The sequence below is a fragment of the Neomonachus schauinslandi genome, chromosome 8, assembly GCF_002201575.2.
Source record: "Neomonachus schauinslandi chromosome 8, ASM220157v2, whole genome shotgun sequence".
Taxonomy (NCBI): domain Eukaryota; kingdom Metazoa; phylum Chordata; class Mammalia; order Carnivora; family Phocidae; genus Neomonachus; species Neomonachus schauinslandi.
The window spans coordinates 96891665-96918196 of NC_058410.1; the positions used below are offsets into that span (position 1 = coordinate 96891665).

General features: G+C 36.2%; 1 protein-coding gene across 1 annotated transcript in view; it reads right to left on the reverse strand.

The window, feature by feature from the left end:
* Positions 1-2742: 2742 nt before the first annotated feature.
* Positions 2743-26532, reverse strand: part of LOC110582017 (muscular LMNA interacting protein) — a 104549-nt gene continuing 80759 nt past the window's right edge. Inside the window, exons 11-13 of the mRNA XM_021691939.1 lie at positions 19159-19287; positions 3136-3342; positions 2743-2796 (exon numbers count right to left, since the gene is read on the reverse strand). Of these exons, the coding sequence (XP_021547614.1) occupies positions 2743-2796; positions 3136-3342; positions 19159-19287 (390 nt within the window). The remainder of the gene's footprint in view (positions 2797-3135; positions 3343-19158; positions 19288-26532) is intronic.

The window sequence follows — 26532 nt, forward strand, 5'->3', positions numbered from 1 at the left end:
CTATTGATCACTTTGAGAGAGACAAAGTCTTGAAATTACTAGGCTTGCAGCACTATCAAGGAAAAGGATAGAGACGAGTTCATTCCGTTTTTTTTTTTTTTTTTTTGAGGTTTCTGCAAAGAGGAGGGGTCCAACACAAAAAGGACAAGTGATTCAAAAGAATGCTGGGAATGGCACTCCAGAAAGACTTATTAATAATAAGATCTAACTCTTATATGGTTCCTGTAATGTTCCAGGCATTGTCCTACTTGCTTTTTACATATTACTACATCCTAATCTCGTAATACTCTAGTAGGGTGGGTACTATTGTCATCCTCCTTTTACAGGTGAATAAATGGAGGCATGCAGAGCCTAAATGACTTACCCAAAATCACCATCTGGAAGGAGTGGGGTCAAGAAATGAACTTAGACTGACTGTCTAGAGACATCATGCTTTTAACCATAGGGCTATATTACTTTGAAGGATTAAAGAAAGAAGTAACAGTAATAACTCCCTTCGTGAGACCTGAAGAAAAAAAGGATCTCCTGATTTATTACAAGATGGAAAGGAAAGTACCTGAGCATCATCACATATGATATGACATCATATGATAGAGCTCTATCTTGAAAGTAAGAGAAGAGGGTAGGGATTAAGGTAAAGATACAGGACACACAGAGTCTGATGAAGATTTAGAAGACAAGAACACACACTACAGATTCGACAGAAGAATAATAAAACCTGTTAAACACCTTCTATAGCCCCAGTTAATGAGGGACCATCAAAGATAGTTAAGTCAAGTTCAGTGTGGTTCTCTAGGGGGAATTATAGGAAGATTTGAATTTGGAGATGAGCCTAGTAGGTAAAGCTATAAACCATGTCTGGCAATGACATTAGGGTATTGGAGAGAAGTTAATTTAGATGGCAGATTATGTTTTACAATTTCAGACAAGAAACTATTTCAAATAAAAAAAGACAAGTCTTGAAACCCAATATGCTACCAGTCCTATATTTATAACACAAGCTTTGTAGACATAGATACCAAATTGGGTAATCTGTATATTTTAATGGGAGCAGTTTAAGTACAAGACTATTGAGTGTTCTGAATCTTCCATTAAGAAATATTGTCTTACATTTCTATTATTATTATTTCTGATATGAATGTTTCTTTATTCAGTATCAATAAATCTCAGACTCTGAAAGACAAAATATATTATGAAGATTGTGTAAACTGAAAATAGTTGTCCAACCTCAAATCACTTTTATATATTGTTCTTCACAACCTGACCAAGTACAGATTAAAATATGGATGAAATACTGACTCTATCCTTGAACCTCTGTGAATGCTGAATGGTTCTAGAAAGTACCACCAAAATTTCAAAAAATAAGCTACTTAATGTAATTGATATTTATAAAACACAATTATAATCCTCTCATAGATGACAATTTATAAGAATATGGTTATGTTATTCTCAGAACCACTAACTTTATTTAATAGCTAAATGGATTTCATATATGTTGGCAAGGATTAAATCAGGAAGAATTTCAAATAACATAAAATCATTTAAAATGTTATACTTTCCCTGAAATGCTTCTTTTTTCTAATCCAAGAGTAAGAAACAAAAGTCATAAGACTGTCATCCTGAACTTTGCCCAGAAACATTCTGTTTACAGAAAATGGATATTTTAAAGGTTTAATTCAGGTTATCAGTCATGATAGATGCTATTAAATATGAAAAATAAAATATTCTTCACAAAATAATGTTCATTTTTTAGACGACTGTCTTTAGACTGAGTTTATGAGCATTTCCTCAAAAAAACATTTCAGGGCCCAAGGGATATTGTACAACCACATTCTAGAACATTTTGATTCTGGCCTTTACCGGTTTCCAAGTGCAAAGGTATATTCCATTAGATATAGAGAACTGGCAAAATAAATGTTTTTAAACTAGATTTTGAGTTAAAAAAATTAATTGCAGGTTGAGTTTAACTAATCAATTCTTTTGTGAAATTTTCAGAATCTGAGAGTCTGTAATAGCCAGGATGACCTTATGGTAATGCTCAGAAGAACAAGGGGCACTTGTAAGCCTTATGTGGTATTATTAACTGCCTGCTTCTAATAGAACATTTATGATTGCATTCCAAAGCCAGCTTTACTTTTTTCACTTAAAAATATATATTTAATATATAAATATATATAATTTATATAAATATTAAAATATTTAAATAATTATACATAAATTATATCATAAATATAAAATATAATAAAAATATTAATATATTAAAGTATTTAATATATAAGATATATATATAATATTATGTTTTCTTTAGGGTAATTAACACCTCATTTTACATATCCCATCACTATATATTATGAGGCAAATAGACACATTTTAAAATAAAATGTTAATAGCATAAGGTATAAACTTGTTGAATCACTATGTTGTACACCTGAAGCTAATGCAACATTGTGCCAACAATACTAAAATAAAAAATAGGGCGCCTGGGTGGCTCAGTTGGTTAAGCGACTGCCTTCGGCTCAGGTCATGATTCTGGAGTCCCTGGATCGAGTCCCACATCGGGCTCCCTGCTTGGCAGGGAGTCTGCTTCTCCCTCTGACCCTCCTCCCTCTCATACTCTCTATCTCATTCTCTCTCTCAAATAAATAAATAAAATCTTTAAAAAAAATAAAATAAAATAAAAATAAAAAATAAAATAAAATAAAATGAGATGTTAATACTATTTTACAGATATTTGTAGAAATTCTAAGGATTTCTTTGCTCGTTGACTGCAACAGTAAGTGCCTCCTCATCAAGGCACTATAATTTAGAGAAGCTTTTTGAAGAACGTTGAACTGAGACTCAAAGATAAATTAATAATGCTATCTTGTAAGGTTTTGGAAAATTTCTTGGGATTTCCACCTTGAGGTTAGAACATTAAACAATGAGGAATGCAAATCAGGAAATGACTTTGAAAGCAAAAATAAATATTGAATAACTTCTCAAGGTTAATTACTATCTTTTTGTAAGGTCATGGGCTTTAACACAAATATTTAATATTCTTAATATATATGTTTCCTCTATGCTCAAGTTTTAAAAGTTAAGCATAGAGAAGCTTCCCAGCAAAGAACAATTCCCACCTCAGCAGGGAATTCTCACCTTATTATATGTGTTGCCGCTAAACAGGGTATGAGAATTCCCCCGTTCATCACTCAGTGAGAAGGAGGACAAATGACTGAAGGGTCCTGGGGTAAGACAGTCAGCATGTGAGAGGGTCTGTGGAGGCAGCAGGGACTGAGCAGGAGGATAGAGTCTAGGCTGATATAAAGGATGGAAAGAAACAGGCTTGGGAGGAACTGTCACATCCTGGGGAGAAGAAAGGTATAAAGAGCATGTTAGTGGACGAAAGTCAAGCTCACTTGGAATTAAGTCTAAATATGATAGACGTTACGTTAGAATCTCTTACTAGTAAGAAGGAAACCTCTGCTCATACTTGGGCCCCTCACAAGACACCTGCTTTCATGGTGTATTGTTTGTCTCTTTCAATAATTCCTGTCAGTCTCCCTCCTCCAGCCTTTTCTGCAGAATGAAACAAGCACCTGCAGGGTCTCCGGAAGGGTGTCAAGGTTGTTATTTTTGAAAGTATTGAGAGGAGAAATGTTTGAGGAAGGTGAGCGCTCATCCCAAAGGTGATAGGATGAGATTAGAAAGGTCTTCGTTGAAGAGGACAGTGACAGCGAAAGTTGATTTTAGAGTACATGCGATTCGGTGTGGAAGAAATGGGGGATACAGGGGAAGCTGTTGTAGAGGATATCAATGTGCAAGCAATGGGGCCAAAGCGTTGGCTTAATTCATGGCACGGTAAGTTGTCAAGTTGGGCTGAGTATGCGCAAGGGATCAGGGAGAGGTGAGTCTGGAGAGAACGTATGAGGTCTTCATTTCCAGGCAGTGTGCGGCTTTGGAGAGAAACTGGAAAGAGCGCACAGATGAGTTGCAGTGTAGAGAGGAGAGGAAATGAAGCCTTCCCTAGGAGGGGTCTTTAACCTGGAAAGTGGATGCATGCCAAAGACTTTGAGGAAGTAGGACCCACAGGATGAGGCCAGGAATGGGGGTAAGAAAGCCACATCAATGGGAAATCTTGAGCCTACAAAAAAAAGGCTGCAAAAAGGTCCTGTATATGTATATATCTATGAAAGACAGGGCGACTTTTTTGCAGATATATCACCTCTTGTATTTCTAAAATTTTTAATGTAAGGAAATAAATCAATAGTGATTATCCTATAGTAAAACCCTTCAGGACATGAATCTTATAAAATGAAACCTGCTTTATTCAGCTCTGTGGCCTCAGAGTCAAGTACGATGCGTAATATGGTAGATGCTTAATGCATTAATGACTGAAATTTCAGAGGAATATAATATTTTTTGTGAGTTCAAACTGTATTCTATCATTTTTCGGCTCCATAACCAATGAATTAATATATTTGGTTTTGTGAGAAATGGAAATTTAGCACAAAATAATATACATTGTTCAAAATTATATTTAGCAAGCAAGTAAATTCAACTTTAAAACTGACACTTAATATTTTTAATGTAAATTTAATTCATTTTGCCAATACCACGTACTTTTCAACCACTGATTGGCTTTCTAAAGTGTACGTTGAATGTGTTTGCTATATCAGTAGATGTTTTTCTTTTCTTTTTTTTAAGCATTAGATTCAAAACTTACTTTAAAAAAGTCAGAAAATTTAAGTAGATTAGAAAATTGTAAGTCTAGATCTTTTAAATTTGTAGAAATGAGAGATTATAAGCCGCTGTACTTTGAAATGGTAACTAGTTTCTTGTTTGTGCTGCAAGTGTTTATTTTACATATCAAACAAATACAAATAATTTTACACATACACACGACAAACACAATTATTAAAAAAAAAAAAGATAACATCCTATTTGCAACATTCTGCATCTTATTTGTTTGTGTTCCCCCCCACCCCCTACTTAACAACAGCTTTGGCATATTTCTATGTCAGTACATGAATGCTTTGGATTTCCTACCAAGACACATTACTGAGTTACCCCACAGATGTAATAGTCATCCAGTTAATTCTCTTGGAAGCTCCAGGTATATCACCCAAAATATCAAATACTTAGTGGTATGATAAATTTACCTCCTCTTTGCCAGTTTTCATACTTTTAATTCCTTTCTTTTGTCTAATTCCATTGGTCCCTACCACTAATATCATTAAATAACGGTCACATTATTGTGCACCTTGAAGGGAACACTTTTAGTATTTGCCCGTTAAAGATAGCTTTTAGATTGAAATATATTCTAATTTTATTTCTCAATCAATGATTTCATTATTTTATCAACAACTCATTACATTTCTTAATCAGTGTGGAACGTGGTTAATCTGAAAACCGAGTAGTAAACACAAAGACTAGCTATGTAAGAAAAAGGCAGCATTGTAATTGACAGTTGACAGTGCTTAGGAAAAGGTGAGAGGAAAAGGTGAGCAGAACAGGCCCTGGTTAATGTTCTGGCTTCAGCTTTTCTGGGAGGGTTCAAGAACCCATTGTGAGTATGTCAGAAGCCAAGACTGTAGTGATCCAGGGGCAACAGAGGGTTCCCTAGATGGGGGAATCCGGCAGGGCTAAGGCCTAACCAATCAGACAGAAAATGTTTCATATTTCTACACTCTCTGTAGCCAAACTCCATATCTAAGGAGTTGGTCAAGCCTGGACACTCGGCAAGGAGGGGAGAGCAGAATCGTATCAGCACTTGGACAGGCCATAGAGAGCTAAGAATTCTGGCCAGGATCACTTTGGTTGATAATATGGTACAAAGGTGAAAGAATTCTTGGTGGTGACAGCCTTAACATATATGTCACCTGAGGCACCTGTTCTGATTTGTGCTAGTTGTCTTCTATGCTTTGTATAAGTTGTTAGGCTGTGATTCTCTTTACCATCATCTTGGAAATTTTCTTTGCCTATCTCTTATGTTCGATCTCCTGTTTCCACTATGCCATGTCTTACTTGGTTTCCTCTCATATTTACCGGTCCCTAAAGGATTTTCGGGGGGGGGGGGGGGGGAATGGAGTGTTAGAAGAAAATTTTTGTCCTTTGCAAGTTGACAATTTTGTTTTGCCCTTACATTTAATTTTTCCAGTTTTCTTTTGTCAATTCTTACAAATTAATTTCCCTTGCTTTCCTTATGCACAGGATATTTTATTATTCTTAAATTTTCCAAGTCAAATATTTAATTCATTTGTTTTTATTCTCATATTTATCCATTAACCATAGAGTCATGAGTTTTCTTCCAGGGACTATTTTGACTGTATTTCATAAGTTCTAATAGACAATAGTTCCATTACCTTTTTTTTTTTCTTCCAGGTAGAAATTTTATTTTGAATTTCCTCTTTAATAAAAAATTTGTTGAAAAGCACATTTCTCAATATACAGGTGGCAAGGAAAGCCAAATAGTCATAATGCATCTGGAAGTTTGTCACTTTTTAAAATACTTTGCCAGAAAATAACTTGAGAACCTCCAAATGATTCAAAAGATATTCTTGGTCCTTCTCTATCTCATTATTATAAAGATACACACACACACACACACACACACATCTTTCTTTATGTTTCTATTACTATATATAGGAATCTTGATGATATATAAATGTAATCTATATAACAGGCCCTCTCTATAGACAGTGTGTGTGCGTGTGCATCTACATCTTGTCGTCAGAGTTTGTCTATGGATATTGATGTAACTTCAACCTCACACCCACAATTATTTTATATATCCTACTGCTGATTGTACCTTTACAATTTTCTCATAGAACTGTAATTTTATTATAAAGAAGTCACTTACTTTAAAGAATACATTTTCTCTGACTTATTTCTCTTTTAAGTCCCCAAAATGTCACTTGTATATTTCATGTGTAGAACACAAATTCCATACACTGAGACTATTTTAAATCTGTATTTTGATCTAACTGCATAATAAAACTGCAATAGAGTATAATTTGCTCACTACTTCCAGGGTGCCTGGGTGGCTCAGTCATTAAGCGTCTGCCTTTGGCTCAGGTCATGATCCCGGAGTCCTGGGATCCAGCCCCACATCCGGCTCCATGCTCCACGGGGAGCCTGCTTCTCCCTCTCCCACTCCCCCTGCTTGTGTTCCCTTTCTTGCTGTGTCTCTGTCAAGTAAATTAAAAAAAATTTTTTTTTTAAATTTGCTCACTACTTCCTGTTTTAAATATTCAGGAATGTTTTTAATGCACTTTGTAATGGTATCTGATACAAAGGAATGAATTTCAGTCATCATTCTATTGTTTTCTTTTTTTTTTTTAAGATTTTATTTGTTTATTTGGCAGAGAGAGACACAGTGAGAGAGGGAACACAAGCAGGGGAAGTGTGAGAGGGAGAAGTAGGCTTCCCGCTGAGCAGGGAGCCGGATGTGGGGCTCAATCCCAGGACTCTGGGATCATGACCTAAGGTGACAGCAGACGCTTAATGACTGAGCCACCCAGGCGCCCCAATTCTATTGTTTTCTATGTATTACTTTACAATGTTTTCTGCAGCAGGAAGAATATATATGTTTCCAATTAAATTGGGTTTTTAATTTTTCCTTCATGAATATTCCTCAAAAAAGACATTGATCATTGACTTCAGCAAAATGTTAAACATTATAATAGTGAGTACCTCATGTCTTTAAACATTCCTGAAGTTGCCCAGCATCACCAGGTCCTGGATGCCTACTTTGTAAATATCTTATGATGCCATAATACAATTATTGGTTAAAACTCAAGGCAAAACTATAAATATAGGGCTAGGTATATTAATATGAATAATGAATTAACAATATGCCTGTTAACAAGCTTTTACTAGATATAGGTATGACATCATCACTGCCATTTCTTGTTATTTATTCCTATATTAGTAGTGGTATAGTCAATCCAGATTATTTTGCAGGAGATTTTTTTAAAACAAAATCACTTGTTCATTTTATGTGGATTATTTTAATTAAAAATAGTTAATGTGATAAATCATATGTCTGACTAGGCACATGAACTTCGATCAAAGATAAAAGGTTTAAGGAATAGCCAGCTGAGGGCTCTCTGTTCACTGCACCAAACTGGAGAGCTGACACGTTACCAGGAAATCTCACTTAAAATATATATGAGTTGTGACTGTCTAGCACTCGGACTTACAAAGGACACCGATGTAAATCCATATAAATCAGCAAAGCTTAAAATATTTCTTATAATTTTAAGTCAGGAGGTGGCCAACTTTTCCTGTGAGGGTCCACTTAGGATATATAGTAGGCTTTGCAAACCAGATGTTCTGTCACAATTACCATGGTAGCATGAAAACAGCCTCAGATGATACATAATGAATAGGTATGGTTGAGTGCCAATAAAATATTATTTATAGGAACAGGTGGTGGACCAAATCTGGCCCACAGGTAATAGTGTGTGGGAACCCTATTTTATATTTAAAAAAAACACATTAATAAAATCTTTATCATGTCTGACCTGCACCCCACCACCACCCCAATGAATTATCTTGAGGTAGATAGATACTGCTTTGGAGATCACTATTCTAAATGATTCCTGGAAATGAACATCATCTACCCTGCTTCCACATCCAATAGATGAATCTTCTAATGTTCTAGTTTTTGAGGGAAGGACAGGGATCATAAAATTGTCTCATACATGTTTCTATCAGTAAGATATGTTACCACAGTTGTTTCTAAATAAAATGCTTTAAACTGCTTTTCACTTACTTGAGAATTGTCTTTTTTAATATAAAAATACTTAGGACAAATTTTTCAAAATAAAATAAGCTTTACTTAGGAGCTTGATTTTTAAGAAGGAATTATTTTAGTTGATTATAATATCATATCCTGAAAAACTTAAAGAACACAAGAATTTATGAAGCAAATAATACCTTTGTTCATTAGAGAAAATCTTGCAGCCAATATGCACTGAATAAATTAATTTAGCTCTGTTTATTAAGAAAGCTGGAGACGCTGCAGAATTAAGTATTGACAGTGACATCAGAAAATTAATGCGATAGCCATATCGGCTGCATTCTCCACCAGAGTAAAAAAGCCTCCTTTCTGCTCAGCCATCAAGTCAAACTATTTAACTTCAAAAGCTGTTTTCACTGCAACACCAAAGGGCATTTTAAGTCACTATGGGCTCTTTTCATTAAAGCCTGCACATCTAAGACTCTTTTATTCCATCCTGGCATTTTAAAGTGAACCCCTTTCCCGTGGTTTAGAAGTAAAGGGTGAAAATCCACTTTCTCTTCGCTCCCGCTGTTCCCCCTTCACACCACGTAGAGATTTGTGCCTTTGGAAACTCACAGCATCACCAGGTGAAATTACTGGAGCCTTTAACCCCATCCTTTCTCCCTTCTTCTACCTCTTTGGTAGAACAACACTTACTTTCAAATGCAGCATTTATTTTCAGCTTCCTTTCCTGCCTGGAGCTTATAACAATTTAAAATCAGAATGATAGCATTTGTGCTACAGTTTCAAGTTGAAAACAACGCCCTGTTCCTGAAGTCAAGAACAGTTACAAGGTACATCATACCCAGTGACTCCTTCAGCCAAAGGCATATCAACATTTTACAGATACCGTCACAGAAACCCCAAATTACCAAGAAGAGATGGTAATCATCTACATTCCACCAAGATCAAGCCAAGATAAAGTAGGTCTCTTAATTTTGAACATATGGCATAACTTCTTGTTTATCAGCCCTAATTCTGAAGAATCCATATGCATTTTAAAAACAGACATACTTAAAGCCACACTTACCTATTTCAAATCCTTCTTTGAACCAAAAAATGCAAACACGTGAAGTATGAAAAGAGATAGCATATGCTTAGCTTTTTCAAATCCCCTTCACCCCGAAAGGCTTTTAAATGATTCAAATACAATTTGCAAGATAGGCTCTGGAATAGTTAGGGCTTAGCGTTTGTGGTTGTCTAACAGCAAACCTCACAGAGCTGATGCCACTGGGAAGATACTGTGATGGCAACGTGCTCAAGGGAGAAGAAAGAGAAAATATGTCATAATCAATCACAGTGGGCACTAGAGGGTTAAAATGCTGAGTTTTATGTTTTTCTATACACATAGTTTAATTCTTGTCTTAGGTTGACACCAGACATGTATTTGGTAGAGGGCAGCAACTTGTATTGAAGAAATCAAAAAGCAATATAGAAAAGAGACTTCTGTGATTTCTCGTAACAGTGGGGAGGAGAACATATTTGGTGACCCTTTAGCAAGGGGTCAAACCTTTCCTTCCAAAATTATAGTGATTTTAAAGGAAATGATAACAATAAACATTTCAAATGTGTGTTCCCTTTCAAGTGTCCAAAGCCCTTTTGCAGTGACTGTTTTGTGTAATCATGAATGGGTATCAGTATGGGTACTATTAGAAATGGGATGAGTAGCCCCATTTTTTTTTCTAGGGTGAAATTGAAGTTCAGAGTTCCTAGGCTTACACAGAATCTATGTTCTTTCTATTGCATTCTATCATATGGTCTCTCTCCTTTGCAGGAAGCAGAAGAATCAAAGACTCCAGTAACCAGCAGTCACAGTAAGTCCCTTAAAGGATCAGAGGACCAGAGGACTGGGCCATTGTGTGTGTAGCCTGAGTGTGTAGTGGACAGTTTCACATGAGGAACTACAGAAGTTTACAGAGAAGGTTAAGATTAACAGAAATTTTGGACCAAGGTCCAAAATATGTAGAATCCACTAGAACCTAAGGTTTATGAGGGCAGGAATACTGTCTGCTCGATTTCCCGTACAGTCACCCATATATGTTCCAGAGCCTGGCACAAATGTCAAAGGGTTGAATGCTGGGAGTAGAGAGAAAGGAGTGAGCATGGAGGAAGCAGCAACACCATTCATCATGAACATCAGGAAACCATAGAACTGCAGGAACCACATACCAGGGAATAGGGACTAATTGTTATGATTTTGACCTACACAGTAGATTACAAGACTTTCCATCTCTCCAAACATTATGACCTGAGCCACACTTGCTCCTTTTCTTCCTTTTTTGAATCATCTAAGGATGAGGAATATCACCCAATAATATTTAAATATTTAATAATAACATTTATTATTATATTCCAATAGTATTTAAAAACAAACACAGAATTTCAGGGTAAGAGGGCACCATCAGAAGTATTTTGTACAATTCTCTCATTTTGCAGAAATGTAATAAGGCCCAGGATCAGGAATGACTTCATCCAACAGCATGCATTTTTCTTACAGACTGCCTAGTGTTCAAAAATTTCTCTTTAAAAAAAAAAATTATTTTTTAGTTGATTCTCCTGAAACCTAACAATTGGGGAAATACAAGAATGAGGGCAAAATGTATAGGAAGATGGGGAAGCCGTAACTTTCCTGAATTACCTGGTGCCAATGAAAATGCATGCCCTTTAACAAACAAGGGTATGCTAGAGGCTACATGGTATGTGGGAAATCCCATAAATCGGGGCTTATTTACCTCCTTCGTACAAATCAAATACGGAAAAGTTCATAGTTAAGGCACAAAAAGAAGATACCTAGTCACTGTCGGTTGAACTAAAATGTCTTGGCAGGGGTAGCATTGAGCTTCATTAGTCATAGTATTCTTGGAGCTGGAAGTGAGCCAAGAAATGGTCTAGTCCAGGATTTCTCAACTCCAGCACTACTGACATTTCAGGCTGGATAATTCTGCATTGTGCGAGACTGTCCTGTACATTGTAGGATGTTGAGTAGCATTCCTGGCCTCTCCGCACTAGAAGCCAATGGCATCCCCAGTTACGACAACCAGTAATGTTTGCGCCAACATCACCCCAGTTGAGAACCGCTGGACTAGCCCAATTCTCTCACTTCACGGATGACGTTCACGATTCACAAACGCACAGTGTAGAGCTGGTTAATCACACTTTCGTGACTATGATCCAGACTTGAGGGCTCTTTCTGCAAAACCAAGCCACTCTAGTTTTCCTCTGGTTCAATTATACCTCAGAATGAATGAGCTTATCAGATCCTGCCTGGATAAGGGTTCTAAAATTGGGAGGTGAGCTAGCCTGACCTTACAATATCCTGCAAAAGGCCAGTCCTTCCACCAAATGCAATTCAGGAGAGCCTAACATTTCCTGGAAATGGATTAGCCAAAGATTGAAAAAAAAACCTCTATTTTTCTGAACTTACCCAATGGACTAAATATCATACAGGCTTGCTTTATTTGAACAGGTAAAATATGTTAAGCCTCTCAACTCTACCAGATAAAGATAAGTGACAATCCAGTCCCTGGTGAGTTGTGTATTTCCATGCCAAATGCAATTTTCTATTTTCAAGGAAAATAGGAAGGAAAAGCAAAGGTAAAAAAAAAAAAAAATGCTAAACACCTAAAGGTCCATAAGACAAATTGATATTTGGATGGTCTGGCTGCAAGAGATTAAATTTCTCTTAGGATGTCTGTATTTGGAGATTAGAACATTAGTTTGAAAAAGTCTAAAAACCTGCCAGCTCTCCTAAGGAATCACCAATTTTGAATTTACAGATTTACAGATCTTCCATTCCATGCAGCCTTCGAAATAAAGAGAACTACATTTGTACACTTGTGTAATGTATTCCATACATTTTATTTTTCGCATATATTTACTGTAATGACCTGCTTCACCAGCTTGAGTTGAGTTTTCCATGTGCTGGACTTCTCAGGCTGTCTTTGGCTCTTTAATGCAATTCAAAAACCAGTTTATTTACCAGCTTTATCTTTCTGCTTCATTCTCTCCTATGCATTCTTTTGGTTGCTCCTATCATTTGGATTTGTTGTTTTCTTTGCCTAAATTACCTTTTTTTTTAATCTTAGATCACAGAAAAGAGGTTTCCAACTCTCTCCATATAACTCATCTTCAGCTTTATTTATCTTGCTGTGACCTTTACATTTGCCAACAAAGTCTGTCTAATCTCACCCACACTTAAGTAACAATTGGGGCACCTGGGTGGCTCAGTCCTTAAGCGTCTGCCTTCAGCTCAGGTCATGATCCCAGAGTCCTTGGAATGAACCTGGCATCGAGCCCCGCATCAAGCCCCCTGCATCGAGTCCTGCATCAGGCTCCCTGCTCAGCGGGAGGCCAGCTTCTCCCTCTCCCACTCCCCCTGCTTGTGTTCCCTCTCTCACTATCTCTCTCTGTCAAATAAATAAATAAAATCTTTAAAAAAAAAAAAAAACAAGTAACAATCTCCCCAATGCTTAGAGTATAACGTGTTTCAAACCATCAATCAGCATTTATATTCAAATAGTACATCCAACTTTCACTGTGTCTTCCTCTATGCATTCTACCTTGATTCCCCTTCTCATGGGTCAAAGAAAATTATCCGGTAGAGAAGAGAAAAATCACAAGCCTCTCACTCTGATTGCATTTCCTAAGGATCTTTATTGTTAAATAACAAAATTCAATCAAGTAAATTTTAAAGATTTAGTCGGCTTTGTTAAATGATTCATGAACGGAGTAGCACCCCATCAGCACGTAGAAGAGCATTCTGAGGAGTTAAGACAAAATGGAGGGTTTTGTAGAAGGGTGGGGCAAGAACATAATTAGCAAAAGAAAGGGATTGTTCCAAGGGAGGTGGCTTTCCAGGGGGGAAAGCCAGGTGTCTTATCAGGCGGATTATTACCTCCCTTTCTTTGGTGGGTGGAGAAGACCCAGGAGGCATTCATTGGCACAGATAGAAAAACTCTTGACTGACAAGGGAAGACTGCCTTTCCAGGGGAGGTAGAAACTGCAAATCAATTATGTATTAAGCACAGGTTTGAGAACTCTAAATGAAACCATTTGGGGCCCAAAGTTCTTGGTTTTTTAAACATTATTAATAACCATAAGTCATTTTAAGGTAGTTGTAGAATCGAAACTGTGTAAGGAGGGAGGAAGGGTAGTATTGTAGTCGGTGTCCTGGGAGAGGAGCGCTAGTTTTACCAAAACTGTCTTACACACCATAAGACAAACCATGCCAGAGGCAAGTGATTGGTACCATCTACAGTTCTATGTACAGGCTGACCGGGACTCAGAGTTCAAGGACAAGTTTGGGATAGAGACTTCTGTGAAGTAAAACATAAGAATGTATATTTTTCCTTGCCAACACATAAAACTTTCTAACTGCTAAATAACAGTTACTCTGAGTATTACTTAAAATATTTTTACACAGCTACCTTCTCTCTTTTGACAGTCTGTTGTTTAATACTTCTCAGAAGAAACTAATATACAATATTTAATTTTAACAAGACCTTATCTTAAAACTGGAGCATAATTTACTTGAGAGCTTCTAAATATGGCAGTGCCATTCCTCTTAAATAGAGATAGATAGGGACATCATGAGCTAACAAAACATTGAAGAACACATTTGCATAAAACGTTCAGATTGTCATTGTTTCCCCATAGATTAGGGTATGGTAAGATACCGCATATCTACCAATATTTGTTAAAGCAACTAATGCTTCAGAGCTTGGCTAATTATTAGAATTCAGTTGCTTAACTAATTATTAGAATTATTAGAATAATTCTACCTATTATGATCCAAGTGGCAATGGGTCTTCTTTGAGTGTTTGTTTGCTTGTTTTAAAGCAAGCAAGAATCTCTTAAATACTTTAACCCTATGTAAGACAAGGAAAGGGGGACAAGAAACTAAGTTTCCCATAGCTTGAAGACAACTGCCACAGAAAACTAAAACCCTGTACCGTAGTTCCAGTTCCAATCTTCCAACCTCAATAATTACACAAGGTCGAGGGAAAGCTTAAGCCAAAAAATAAAAAATAAAAAGAGAGAGAGATGAACTCTTAAGTTTGAAAGGTGATCCTATTTGATTATATTCTAGAGAAAAAGCAAATATTGTCTCTACAGGACAATGTCAAAAAAAAGAAAAAAGAAAAAAAACAGTTTATTATGTTGATGATAAACTATTACATGTAGTATAGTACCTGTTTATGATAAATTGTCGATTACATTTAGAGGGAGGAAAGAAAGGAGGGAGGGAAGGAAGGAAATAAGAAAGGAAGGGGGAAAGGAGGGAGGAAGACAAAAGGAAAAAAGAAAAAAACTCACAAAGATTTCATTTCTCAAATAAACAAAAACAACCTGGCAAAACATAAGAAATGTAACACAAGGCATTTCAGTTCTCTCCCCTTAAAACAATTCAGGAAAACCACTTAATCACTTCTAGACCTAAAAAGGTTAAACATTTTAAGCTGAAAAATATTTCTTAATAAAAGGTTAGCAATGATAAAAGATAATTTTATGACAAAAGAGAAACAATTGTTGAAAAAGTAACAATTTATGGCAAAGCCAGAAGTCATTCAGAATAAAAGGCAGTATTGTCAGCTCCACCTTTGACAAAGGTGAGTACTTGCTCTAGAATAGGAACATGTACATGACACAAGGAAGTGAAGATGAGCGCCGCAGTAGAAATCTAACTTGATGAATAATTAGATAGAAATCTGAAAGTCACCCATGTAATCATCAGAGTTGAATGTCAAACAGAAAGTTTGGTAGGGAAGTCAGATATCTCAGAAAAATCAGAAGAAAAGAAAAACTGAAAATACTACAAAAAAAAAAAAAGAAAATTCCCTATAGTTATCCTTTTATGTTCTCGGTGGTGTGGAGGAAATTCACTAAATGGTCATTTTCACACAAAACATGTTCCTTTGCTTATTGAAGCAAATTTAGAAGGAAAATAAAATTCAGGAGGCATACGTGCTAGGAAGTGTTATTTCGCACTAAAAAAAAAAAATTTCCAGGAAAATCAGATGAAATAACAATATTTCCTCTTAAATTCTGTCCAAATCCTTTCTTTTTATACATTTCTCTAAGGCTTTCAGAAGAAAATGACATATTTAATATTATGGGTTCAATTACTAATTTATAAAGAGAGAGAATGTTTTATGTAACATTTTATATAACTGAGGTTAGCAATTGCATTTTGATTAAATCAAGGATCTTAAGTGAAATAATCACCTTTATCTAATTAGATATACTAACTGACCAGAAAACAATCAATGTATTTTGCCAACTCACAAGTAGTCAGACAAACTAAAAATCAGTGGGCTCTTTAAGTATCTTCATTCTCATCAGTGAATTGATTTTCTAAGCCTCAATGTCCTCTGGATGCCCACTTGTCCAATCAATTCTGTTAATTACTTTCCAACTGTGACCTTGATCATCAATAGGGGATGCTTCAAAGTATATCACCATACTTTTAAATCCAAATATGGAGTGTGAGGATATTTTGCAATAAGTCAACAGGACCACAAATTGATACAATAATGGATGTAAAGGTAATTTCAAAAAAGCATAAGCTTCATTCTGAAGAGTCTTTGTTACAAAATCCATCTAATATAGATGGATGCTTCCTGGCCTATGCCATTTTGATGTAAAAGCTGTTGATTAATAAGTCTCAATTACCTGATTATGCATTTAGTTTCAAACTTTGCTTTAGTTCTCAGAGACTGTCTCCAGGCAAATTCTCAGTTCATTATCAGTTCACAAGGCCGCCTGCTTGTATCTTAAGCTACAGTAAATACATTTCCGTCTGTTCTCAACATCTTTAGTGTCTGACATTTTGTAACAGAGAGTTTTGAAATCATATTTTATGGCAGTGAAGCTGTTAGGGGAAATTTATTGACTTAACAATCCCATCCAACATCTCCTGTCATGTGGAACTGTCCCCAGTACAAGGCAGATTAGTGAATGTGAGCTGCTTCAATTTGGCCCAAATGTCTGGCTAAAGAATTTTCCATTACATGGGTGGGTGAGATCAACTGAGTTTGGAACCATTCAATTTATTCTGTGGCAGCAGCAAAGGAGACTACAATGGTGACTAGTGAACTTGAGTACGCTCTCTGCTATTCAAGTTCTAATGAAGTAGCAACACTGAGATTATAAACTGTTATTACTCAATTTATATTTCAAATAGATCTAAGCAACTACCCTGGCGAGGTGTCTTTGATATCTTTCTCCCTGGCAGATTCTGGACACACTGAGATGGTAGTTAGGACTCAACATAAAGAGACTAGTTGATAGTACATGTACTTGTCCCTTGTGCAGTGACCCCAAGTTTCTATTATATTTTCCCTTTCATGCAAGGTTAATGAGGAAGACCAGGGAACGTTTGGAATTCACTTTTAAGTAGTATGCTCTACTTCTTTCAATTCTGACTGTCTGCAGACTCCTTTTACTTCCCATGTTCCACATAAAAGGTGAGATATAGACAAGAATAAATTGATTGAAAAAACAATATAAGTACAATTGTGTCTATGGCACCTCCATATTTGCAAAAGAGTTCAAATTTTCCACAAATTATCTGGAAATTCATAGGTTTATGTTGAACATAAATAGAGCTTTAAACTTGCTGTTAGTCAGGAAAAGCAGGGAAAAGAAATGGCAACTCCTTTTAATGACAAGAATTTCCTAAATTTGAAAATGGAATTTATCATTTCCGAGGACAGTTAATTGTGATAGATCTACCTTCAGATTCTAAAATGAATTTTATTTAAGGTAAAATACATACATTTGAAATTATATTAATATAAAAGAACAAAGTCATTATTTTACAGTATTAGATCGTATTTTGAAGAATGTAAGTTACATAGATAGTATGTGAAGTTTATTTCAGCTGTTGGCATTTTTGTCATTTGACTACATTATTTTTATAATTATTTTATAATGATCCCATACAGTCTAAAATGTCATAGTAAGCCTCTAAAGTATTTGTGTCACACAAGCAGTAGATATTTAATAAGTGCTTTTTGTTGATAATGAAAATATGCTTTCTGAAGAGGAATTTTCATTTCTGTTGCATGTGGAATTAGTGAAGACAGTCCTATAATTCAATAAGATTTCTCTATTTAATTTAAATTGAGGAGTGTATTTTATCCTATAAAATGAAAATAATTGCCTCTAATTATCATATTCAATGATAGTGCCATCTAAAAATTTTTAACTTATCAAACTCATATCATCTCCATTTTATAGATAAAAACTATAACAAATCATGAGAAAGTATTTATGATGAACATCTTCAAGGCTACACAGCGACTTCTGACCTAATCAGGGTTAATCTTAGATTTTAAGGAACACAGATTTTTGAATTGGAAGGATCCTTAAAAAGTACCTGACCTGAACACCTCATTTTATACATGATGAAAATAAAGAGAGACGTTATAGAGCTAATACGTGGCAGATAAGATATTCCTTATGATTCACAGATGTAAATGTAATTTATTGTTTCAAGGATATTCTTAGTTGTTTTCAAAGTAAAATTTACAAGGAGTATATCACCTTATATTCCTTCATAAGTGTATTTTATTATAGATCACCAAGGGTGGTGATTTTACCTGCCTTGGTTGCATTCAGAAAGGTTTCTGGATTGCTTACATTGTTTATCCATGTAATAGTATTTGAGATATAAGATATACAACCCATGCCTATTTGCTGCATCTTAATAGGACAAATAAAGATGCAAAGTTTCTCTCTGAAATAATTTATGGACTTTTATATTGCATAAATGTGTATTTTCATGTTTCCCAAATAGCTTATAAAGCACCATCAACAACTTTCCATTATACCCCCTCCAACATATCGGATATATAAGGGGAAGATAGTACACTCTTTTTACATATAAAACAAATGACCAACCAAGCCTTAAATATCTTAAGCCCCTATCCCCTATTACTGCTCAGTCTATGGGTTCGTATCATCTCTGCTATGTTACTATGCAGCCATACAATAGATATTTTGCTAAATGTGCTAATATATCAAATTTAAAATATTTCATCTCTTCAAAGTAAAGCAGAAATTTAGAAAAAATAATGCAACACCTGTATGACCCATGCAACCAATGACTGCATGATATCTTTCTTTATGGAGAGTAGTGTCTTGGTTCCCAAAACATTACCAGCATAAGGTAGAAAAAAAATTTTTTTTTAATTTGAAATACTTCAAACAAAATATCATCCTGGGAATATATGAATTTCTTTTTATCATGCAAAAAATGGACCTTTTCTTATTACTAAGGACACTCCAATCAAATAAACACTTTCTTATACATACTATATTCATAGAGGCATCTCCATATTTTATATAGTTATTTATCAAAGTATCAAAGATTTTCTCTTATTTATGCTCACCTGCTCAGAAAAGAAGTGACTATTATCTTCCAGGTATTTACTGAAAGGGTTGGGCTCATAGACTTCCTCCTCTTTTTTCAGTAATATTTTGGATTTTACAGGTACTGGGCGAATTACTCCAGGCTTAGTCTTCATGAACATTAAATAAAATTTTAAAAAAATAAAGAAATAAACACCATTAAAATGAGTGAATATGTGTACTGTTAAGTCATTCAAATGTTCTCACAAAAATTTATAATTTTTTAAATTTTAAAATTATTTTACCAATACATAAAAGCAGCCTAGAAATCAAATGATTTTCACTAATATAACTTTAAAGTTAACTTACAGCAATTAACTCATAAAGATCTACTATCAAGATGTTCAAAATGCAAAAACCTTCCTCATTTATCTAGCCAAATGTGTTCCTATATCCTCACTGGTGCTTTCAGTCAATAAATATTCCATTTGACAAATATTTACAGAGAACATCGTTAATGGCAGGCAGCTTTCTCATTCCAGGCATGGTAGCAGAGATGAATTTGGCACAATCCACCAAGCCTTTAAGAATTTATTTTTCTGGAAACCAACCCCCATGCCCCAACATCCACAGAGCTAGGCTCCTGAAGCCATGTTCAAACTATGTCTGATGAAACCAGGGATGGCCTTCTGACCTAAGAGGGTAGGGAAGTAGAACCAGATTTTCTCTTCCAAGAATGTGGAATAGTAATTCAGACCGCTCTGCAATTACTTGGGAAGATTGAAATTATAATATGTCGGGGCGCCTGGGTGGCTCAGTTGGTTAAGCGGCTGCCTTCGGCTCAGGTCATGATCCTGGAGTCCCTGGATAGAGTCCCGCGTCGGGCTCCCTGCTTGGCAGGGAGTCTGCTTCTCCCTCTGACCCTCCCCCCTCTCATGTGCTCTCTCTCTCTCATTCTCTCTCTCAAATAAATAAATAAAATCTTAAAAAAAAAAAGAAATTATAATATGTCAATTTGCAAGCTATGGGAAAGCCTCAGTCTGCCATAAAAAGCAGATCAGATGAGATCAAGAAAGAGAGCAAAGTGCATGGGGAGCCTAGGGAGGAGAGACACTTGGGGGCTTTCCAGAATGGAATTCTAAAACATTCCTTGGGGCCCCGCTGAATTTCTTGTCCTGAGGCTCCCTGAGATTTTCCTTTTCTTTTACACAAGATTTCCTGCTTTTTAAAACTTACAACTTCTGTAACTTGCAACCAAAAGAGTTTTAGCTAATAGACTAGTCATTCAAGACTCATAAACTTGTACCCAATGTCAGCTTGATGAGAGAGAGAGAGAGAAATCTACTTTGGGGCAATTTCAGAGTGATGTTTCACAAACACCAAAAACTCGTTACACTGTAAAACGTCACAAAATGATTGATAAGTTTACAAAAACATCCCAAACAAGAATTCAATAAAAGTGACACTTTTCCTGGTTAAGCATTTTGCCGTAATCATTCTTCTCCACCCCATTTCCTTTCAGAAAATAGTAAATTAGCTCTCCTCAGTAAATGCTGATACTCACAACTCAAGCCTTAAGGGACTACATCTATCTCTCTGCTCTATAAACCACCTGATATATTTTGAGGCTTGAATAAATGCCACTCTGCAATACTTTTTTCAATCGATATTTTCCCAGTTGTCTTTCATATTTATGCCAACTGGGGAAGTACAGAGTGAGAAAAGTCTCTATCGTCCCCAGGCTAAGAAATATCTCTCACTTAAGAAACACTGATTTCTCTCAAGAGGGAAAAATGAGCAAGTAACATCCAATTATGCATGAAGTTGCACAGTTGAGTATACATATGACAGCAGTATCCCTCCAGTAAACTCAACACAAGAACAAAGCGTAGGCAGCTACTGATTTCTACAACCACCTATAATAAGGGAGATGCCTGACATTTGGGCCATGATCCTAAGTTGTCCAGATTTCCTGTCTCTCTTTTCCATTTGACTTTCTGTTTCATTTCCCTTTCCTTCTCCAACTCCTGTACCACCTTCTTCTCTCCTGCTCCTTTGTGTGGTAGGAAATCAATACAACAACTCTAGTACTCAGGGCCTACCAGGTTCTAAAACCAACATGGAGCTTTAGGAGCTAAGTTTGGTGGTAGTATGCAAAAAGATGAAAGCAGAGAGGAGAAATCTGACCCAGAGCACTTGATATGCTAAAAGAATCCCTCTGCCAGAGCAACATGATTACCTGACCCTTGTATTGCTAGCAGGCTGATGATTTGGGTTATCCTCGCCTGGAGACTTTCACTCAGATCTTCTCTCTTGGGAGAGACCCAGCAAAGACACTCTTCTGGATATTCAGTATCAGAATTGGTTACTGATGTTTCATGTTTGCCTTTGTTCCGGCCTTTATGCTCCTTAGTTCCTATGAATTTCCTGAATTTGATGGCTGTCTGATAATTTGACAATAATTCTTTCCCTATTTCCTCTACTCTATCAGATGTCCCACATGCTCTTTTCTTGGATTTTGTCCGTAGGCTTGGTCTACCTGAAGTCTCTGAGTCTTCCTCATTCTAGTTGGCCTAGTTGGCCTTGGTATAGTTGCCCTGATTCTCACACCCTATTTATCACCTCTTCCTCCAGCCCTATTTTTTCTCCTGCACCTTCACTTGTTGTCACTCAAGAGTATTTTATAGACGTGGAAGCCAACTCTAAGCAAAAGAAGACTAGGCATAGTTTGCCTTTGACAATGTTCATATTTCCCATTCTATGAACTTTAACCATAACCTCCACACCTAACTATCTCTCAGTATTTAGTCAGTATGGTCAAATTGGAAATCAAACACTGGTGGTCCAATTCTGAACCTCATGCACTCTCCATAAACCATGGTACATGGACAAATCATGTTCATGGCAGCCTCTGCACCTTGCTCATACCATTTCACATGCTTTGAAATCAACTTCAAAATCCTTGGAGACTCACTGCAGATAATGACACTATCATTCTCCTGTAGATCCAGATTCTATATCTTATCTATATGATCAGGCTCTATATTCTATACTTTAGATAGATTATCTCCTCAATTCCCTATAAAAAACCCTATGAGAGGCTTAGAGAGAAGAAGTTGCACGCCAAAGTCATGCAGTTAATATATAATATATGAAGAAGTCAACATTTAAATCCAGTTCCGATTTAATCATCAAGCCCATGATTTTAACTACTCCTATGCCTACCGCAGAGACAAACAGCATAGACAGAAATTTTAAATCATTTTTAAATACCTACCTCTATAATTTCCTCTGTCCAATCAATAACAAAGCCCTAGTATTTTTATATTTTTGATTCTTTTTAAATTCATTGCTTCTGTTATATTTCTACTGTGCATTGCCACATCCTTGATGTTGGCCATTGTTACTTCATTTGGTATCATTTTACCTTTTTTTTTACTAGTCTTACAAAATCCAGTTTTTCTTTCATTAAGCATGGCATAAATGTTCCTGACAAAAGAGCAGTCCTAAAACACTGTAGGACGTGATGTTTTCCTATTCAATATACACATCCATACATCTTCCATTCACCTACACACATATGCATATGCACCCTACACCACATTCTACCTTGTAAAGGACTCTGTGGTTTGCATGGCCGAGACATCAAAATTTGTACTGATGTCTCTCTTTGGACTTGGTTAAAAATACACTTGCAAAAAAAACAGCATGATGTTGCTGGGAGGAAAGCATCAAGGATACAGATTTTAATTTTTGCAATAGTGTTAATAGACTGTATTACCTTGAAAAAGCTCTTCAACCTGTCTGGACATTCTGCTAAAGGATTATAATTGTCCGTGATCAGGCCTTTTAATAATGAGTAATGGCACATTTTATTATTTACATTCCTGTTCTCTCAGGTATCATACCATATAGAGTTTTTACATAAGACTTGTTTCTGCATATTCAAATCCATCACCCAAACAAGGGTCCCAAGGTGCCTTTTAGAACATCGATAAAAGAGCCTAAGTAAAGCAACTGGTGCTGTTGCTGGTACACACAAGACTCTCCTGGAATATTACTTAACTTCCTCTCTGCTCTTCCTCATACCCGTTACTGATGTCAAATGGTTGTGTAATCTACATTTGTTGAAGACTAAACTGCAACACAGTGTCAGCTAATGGATCTATCCAAATAAGAAGATGGCTCTTAGCATCTTGCCACTCAGAATGGGCTACGTAAACCAGCACCGTCAGTGTCACCTGAGAACCTGTTAGAAGTGCCAGATCTCAGGCCCTACCCAGACCTACCGAATCAGAATCCAAGTTCTAACAAAATCCTTAGGTGATTCATGTGCACTCAACTAGAACTCATTCCATTTAAACGTTGTGCCACCCACCTAAAGATAGATCTTCCTTGGTCTGCCATTTTAGAGACATCTGTTCAACCTTGAGCTTCTACCTCCAGACTAACATAGAGGCTTTAGAAGAAACAATCTTTTATTGGTTTCTAATCTACATTGCATCCTTGCAGATAGCCCCCTGATATCTTCAAACTCAAGTAGACCTTTGTTCTCTAATTCTGGCAAATCTAATTGGCTAAGTTTGTGTCCAAACAAAAACAAAGGAAATTAGATGAATCAAGTTAGAAGAGTCTGTTAAAGTGAACTCCTATAAGACTGTCATTGCAGCAACTAAACTAGCCCAAACTGGCTCTTCTTTCATTTTTATCTGCTGTAGAATCCATAAATCGAGCTAGACTCATGACTAATACACACAAATGTTATTCTTATGATGCCAGGAAAAGCAACACCATAATTTTCTTACCAGCCTAAATGGAGAAATAAAAAGAGGCAATGACTCCCACAGTTAACACAAAAAAGCACAGAAAGAATAACAAAAAGTTTCTCTAAATGGCAAATTTCAATTCATCATGATGAACCTACTAAGAACTGATCTACACTGGATGAAAGACATCCTTGAAGTACTTCAAAGACAAAACAACCATTGTTTTGGATCTCTGAAGCACACGTCTATTAGACACTCTCTGGAGCCATTTTGCCAATTGGACCTAGTCTATGTCAGGAACTGTAGTGTCTATAACCCTTATTCTCAGAGGACTGGCAATTCAGTCGAGTAAACCACAGAATAATCACACTAGGAGTCAAGTCATGTCACTTGACTCCTCTCAGAGCACTCGAATGCCTCTCTTTCTCACTTAGAGTGAAAGCCAAAACCTTTGCCATGCCTGTAAAGTAATGCCTACCCAAGTGCTATCTGACCTAATCTTTCTGATGCCCAACTAGCCTCTCCCTTCCCAATCATATCTGCTGCTACTGTCCCTCTCACCCCCTCACTCTCTCCACCCTAGCACAGACACTATGATGCTCTCTCCCTTGGGAGTTTGTACTTGGTTCTTCACTTTTCCCAGAACTCTTTTCTTCCTGGAATGCTGACATCCCCTTGCCCCCCTCATTTTTTTCCATAGAATTTATCACAATCTGACATTTGTTTATGTGTTTATTGTTTTGCTTTCTCCATTAAAATGTAAGCTTTGTGAGGCCAGGGATGATTGCTTCATTCACTGTTGTATCTCCAACACCTAGAACTGTGCCTGGAACTTAGAAGGTGCTAAATAAATAACTGAAGAATGAGTACATTAATTGACAGGCAGAAGCAGCCCAGGATGCTGGCTATTATCCAATATGGAGGCCTCAAGGAGTATTACTTGCCAGCTTAGGGTCTCCCATTATTTTTTCTCGATTAATTTTTTTATTTGAGTATAACCCAGGAAGAGAGAACTCTTCAGGATAGAAGATCCATATGTTTTTTTACCAAGAGAGGACCAGAATAAGGAAAGTGGGTTGGTGAGTTCCATCCTCAGAGGTAAGAGTAGAGGCTTAAGTTCCCATCTCTGACAGATGTAAGAATTCAAAGCCAGGGATCAGTTCTCTAGGGACTTAGAAGATTTTAAACTTGTCCATTTAAAAAAAAAAATTGTTGTTTCCCTTGTTTGCTTATGGTGATAAGCAATAAAATTTTTAATACCAAAAGACAGTGGTATCATCTTTTTTTGGAGAATTTGAGAGTGGGGTGGAACTATGGAGATCACAATTAAACCTACTGCTAATCTTAAAGAAGAAAAAGTCCAAGAGTATATGGAGTCCCTGGAGGCTGGTGGCAGGTTTCAATGGCCCACATGGGGCACTGGTCTGAGGCTGCTATTAATTTGTGTTTCTAACTCAACAAGTATACACTTATGCTTGAACACTGCTACTCAGGGGAACATAAAAATAAACATTGCTTCTGTCCTTTGGAACTTACAATCATAATTCTATGACAACAAGTTGGTACTGCCTCTGGCTGGAGACCAAAGTTGAAAATTAACTGCCAGCACTGACCTAGAGAATCCATTATTAATATCTTAAAATAATGGCTTCTGAGAGCAACCTTGTTCTCAAATTAGTAACTGCAACTAGTGGACTGTTTTTAATTGCCTTTGATGACAATCATAAGCTCTGCAGTGGTGTGATGAGGGAAGAAAAGAAATAAAGAACAGGGTCTCAGTGTTCATGGATTTATTTTTATCTTTTTGAAGAAATAAGATGTATAATAAAAAAGGAAGAAAGTAATAAAACACAGGATATAGAAAACTCTGTGAGCTTGGCTAGGAATTCTACTAATTTGATGGATCCAAAGAGCTTGTGAAAGTACCACTGTGTTTCTTTTACCCATTTGCTTCAGTTTCGTCTTTAGTCCCCAGTGTTTTATGTATATACATATATATTTTAGAATTTCTGGGGCAACAAGCTCCTAGAAACTCAAAAACAATCTACCAGTCAAGATTGTTGACAAGAGCAGTATTCTCTAAATGATTTAGCTGACTCACTCCTTCAATTAATAAACCTTTATTAGCTTTCATTCTTTTTCAACAAACAATATTATATGCTTGAAGCAAATATGTAAGCATTTTTCCCCTCAAAGAAATATCTCAGATTTCAAAAAACTCCAGTGCAGAGCAAAGTTGCCAAGACTGAGGGGAAAGACAGATTTTTATACCACCCATTAGCTATGGGACTGCTATAATATGCATGACAGAACTTTGTAAAGGAAAAACAACATAAAATGAATGTGAAAGGGAAAAAACTTTCCGTTTTCCTATTTTTGCATTTATAATATAAAGTATCAATACTAAATGATCTATACTGTCCAGGAAAGTGCCTACCTGATAAGCTTTTTTAAAAAAAATTATAGTTACTATGATGGTTGTGTAAAAATAAATATATGTAGGATTTCAATTATTATAAACAACATCCCATTGCTCAAGAAACATTTGGTGGAATGTGTACCACACAGATTGACTGGATTGAAATATTTCAGTGGTTGAAGAAAAGACAATAGCATGACTCAAACCTTAGGAGGCATATATGATGAGTG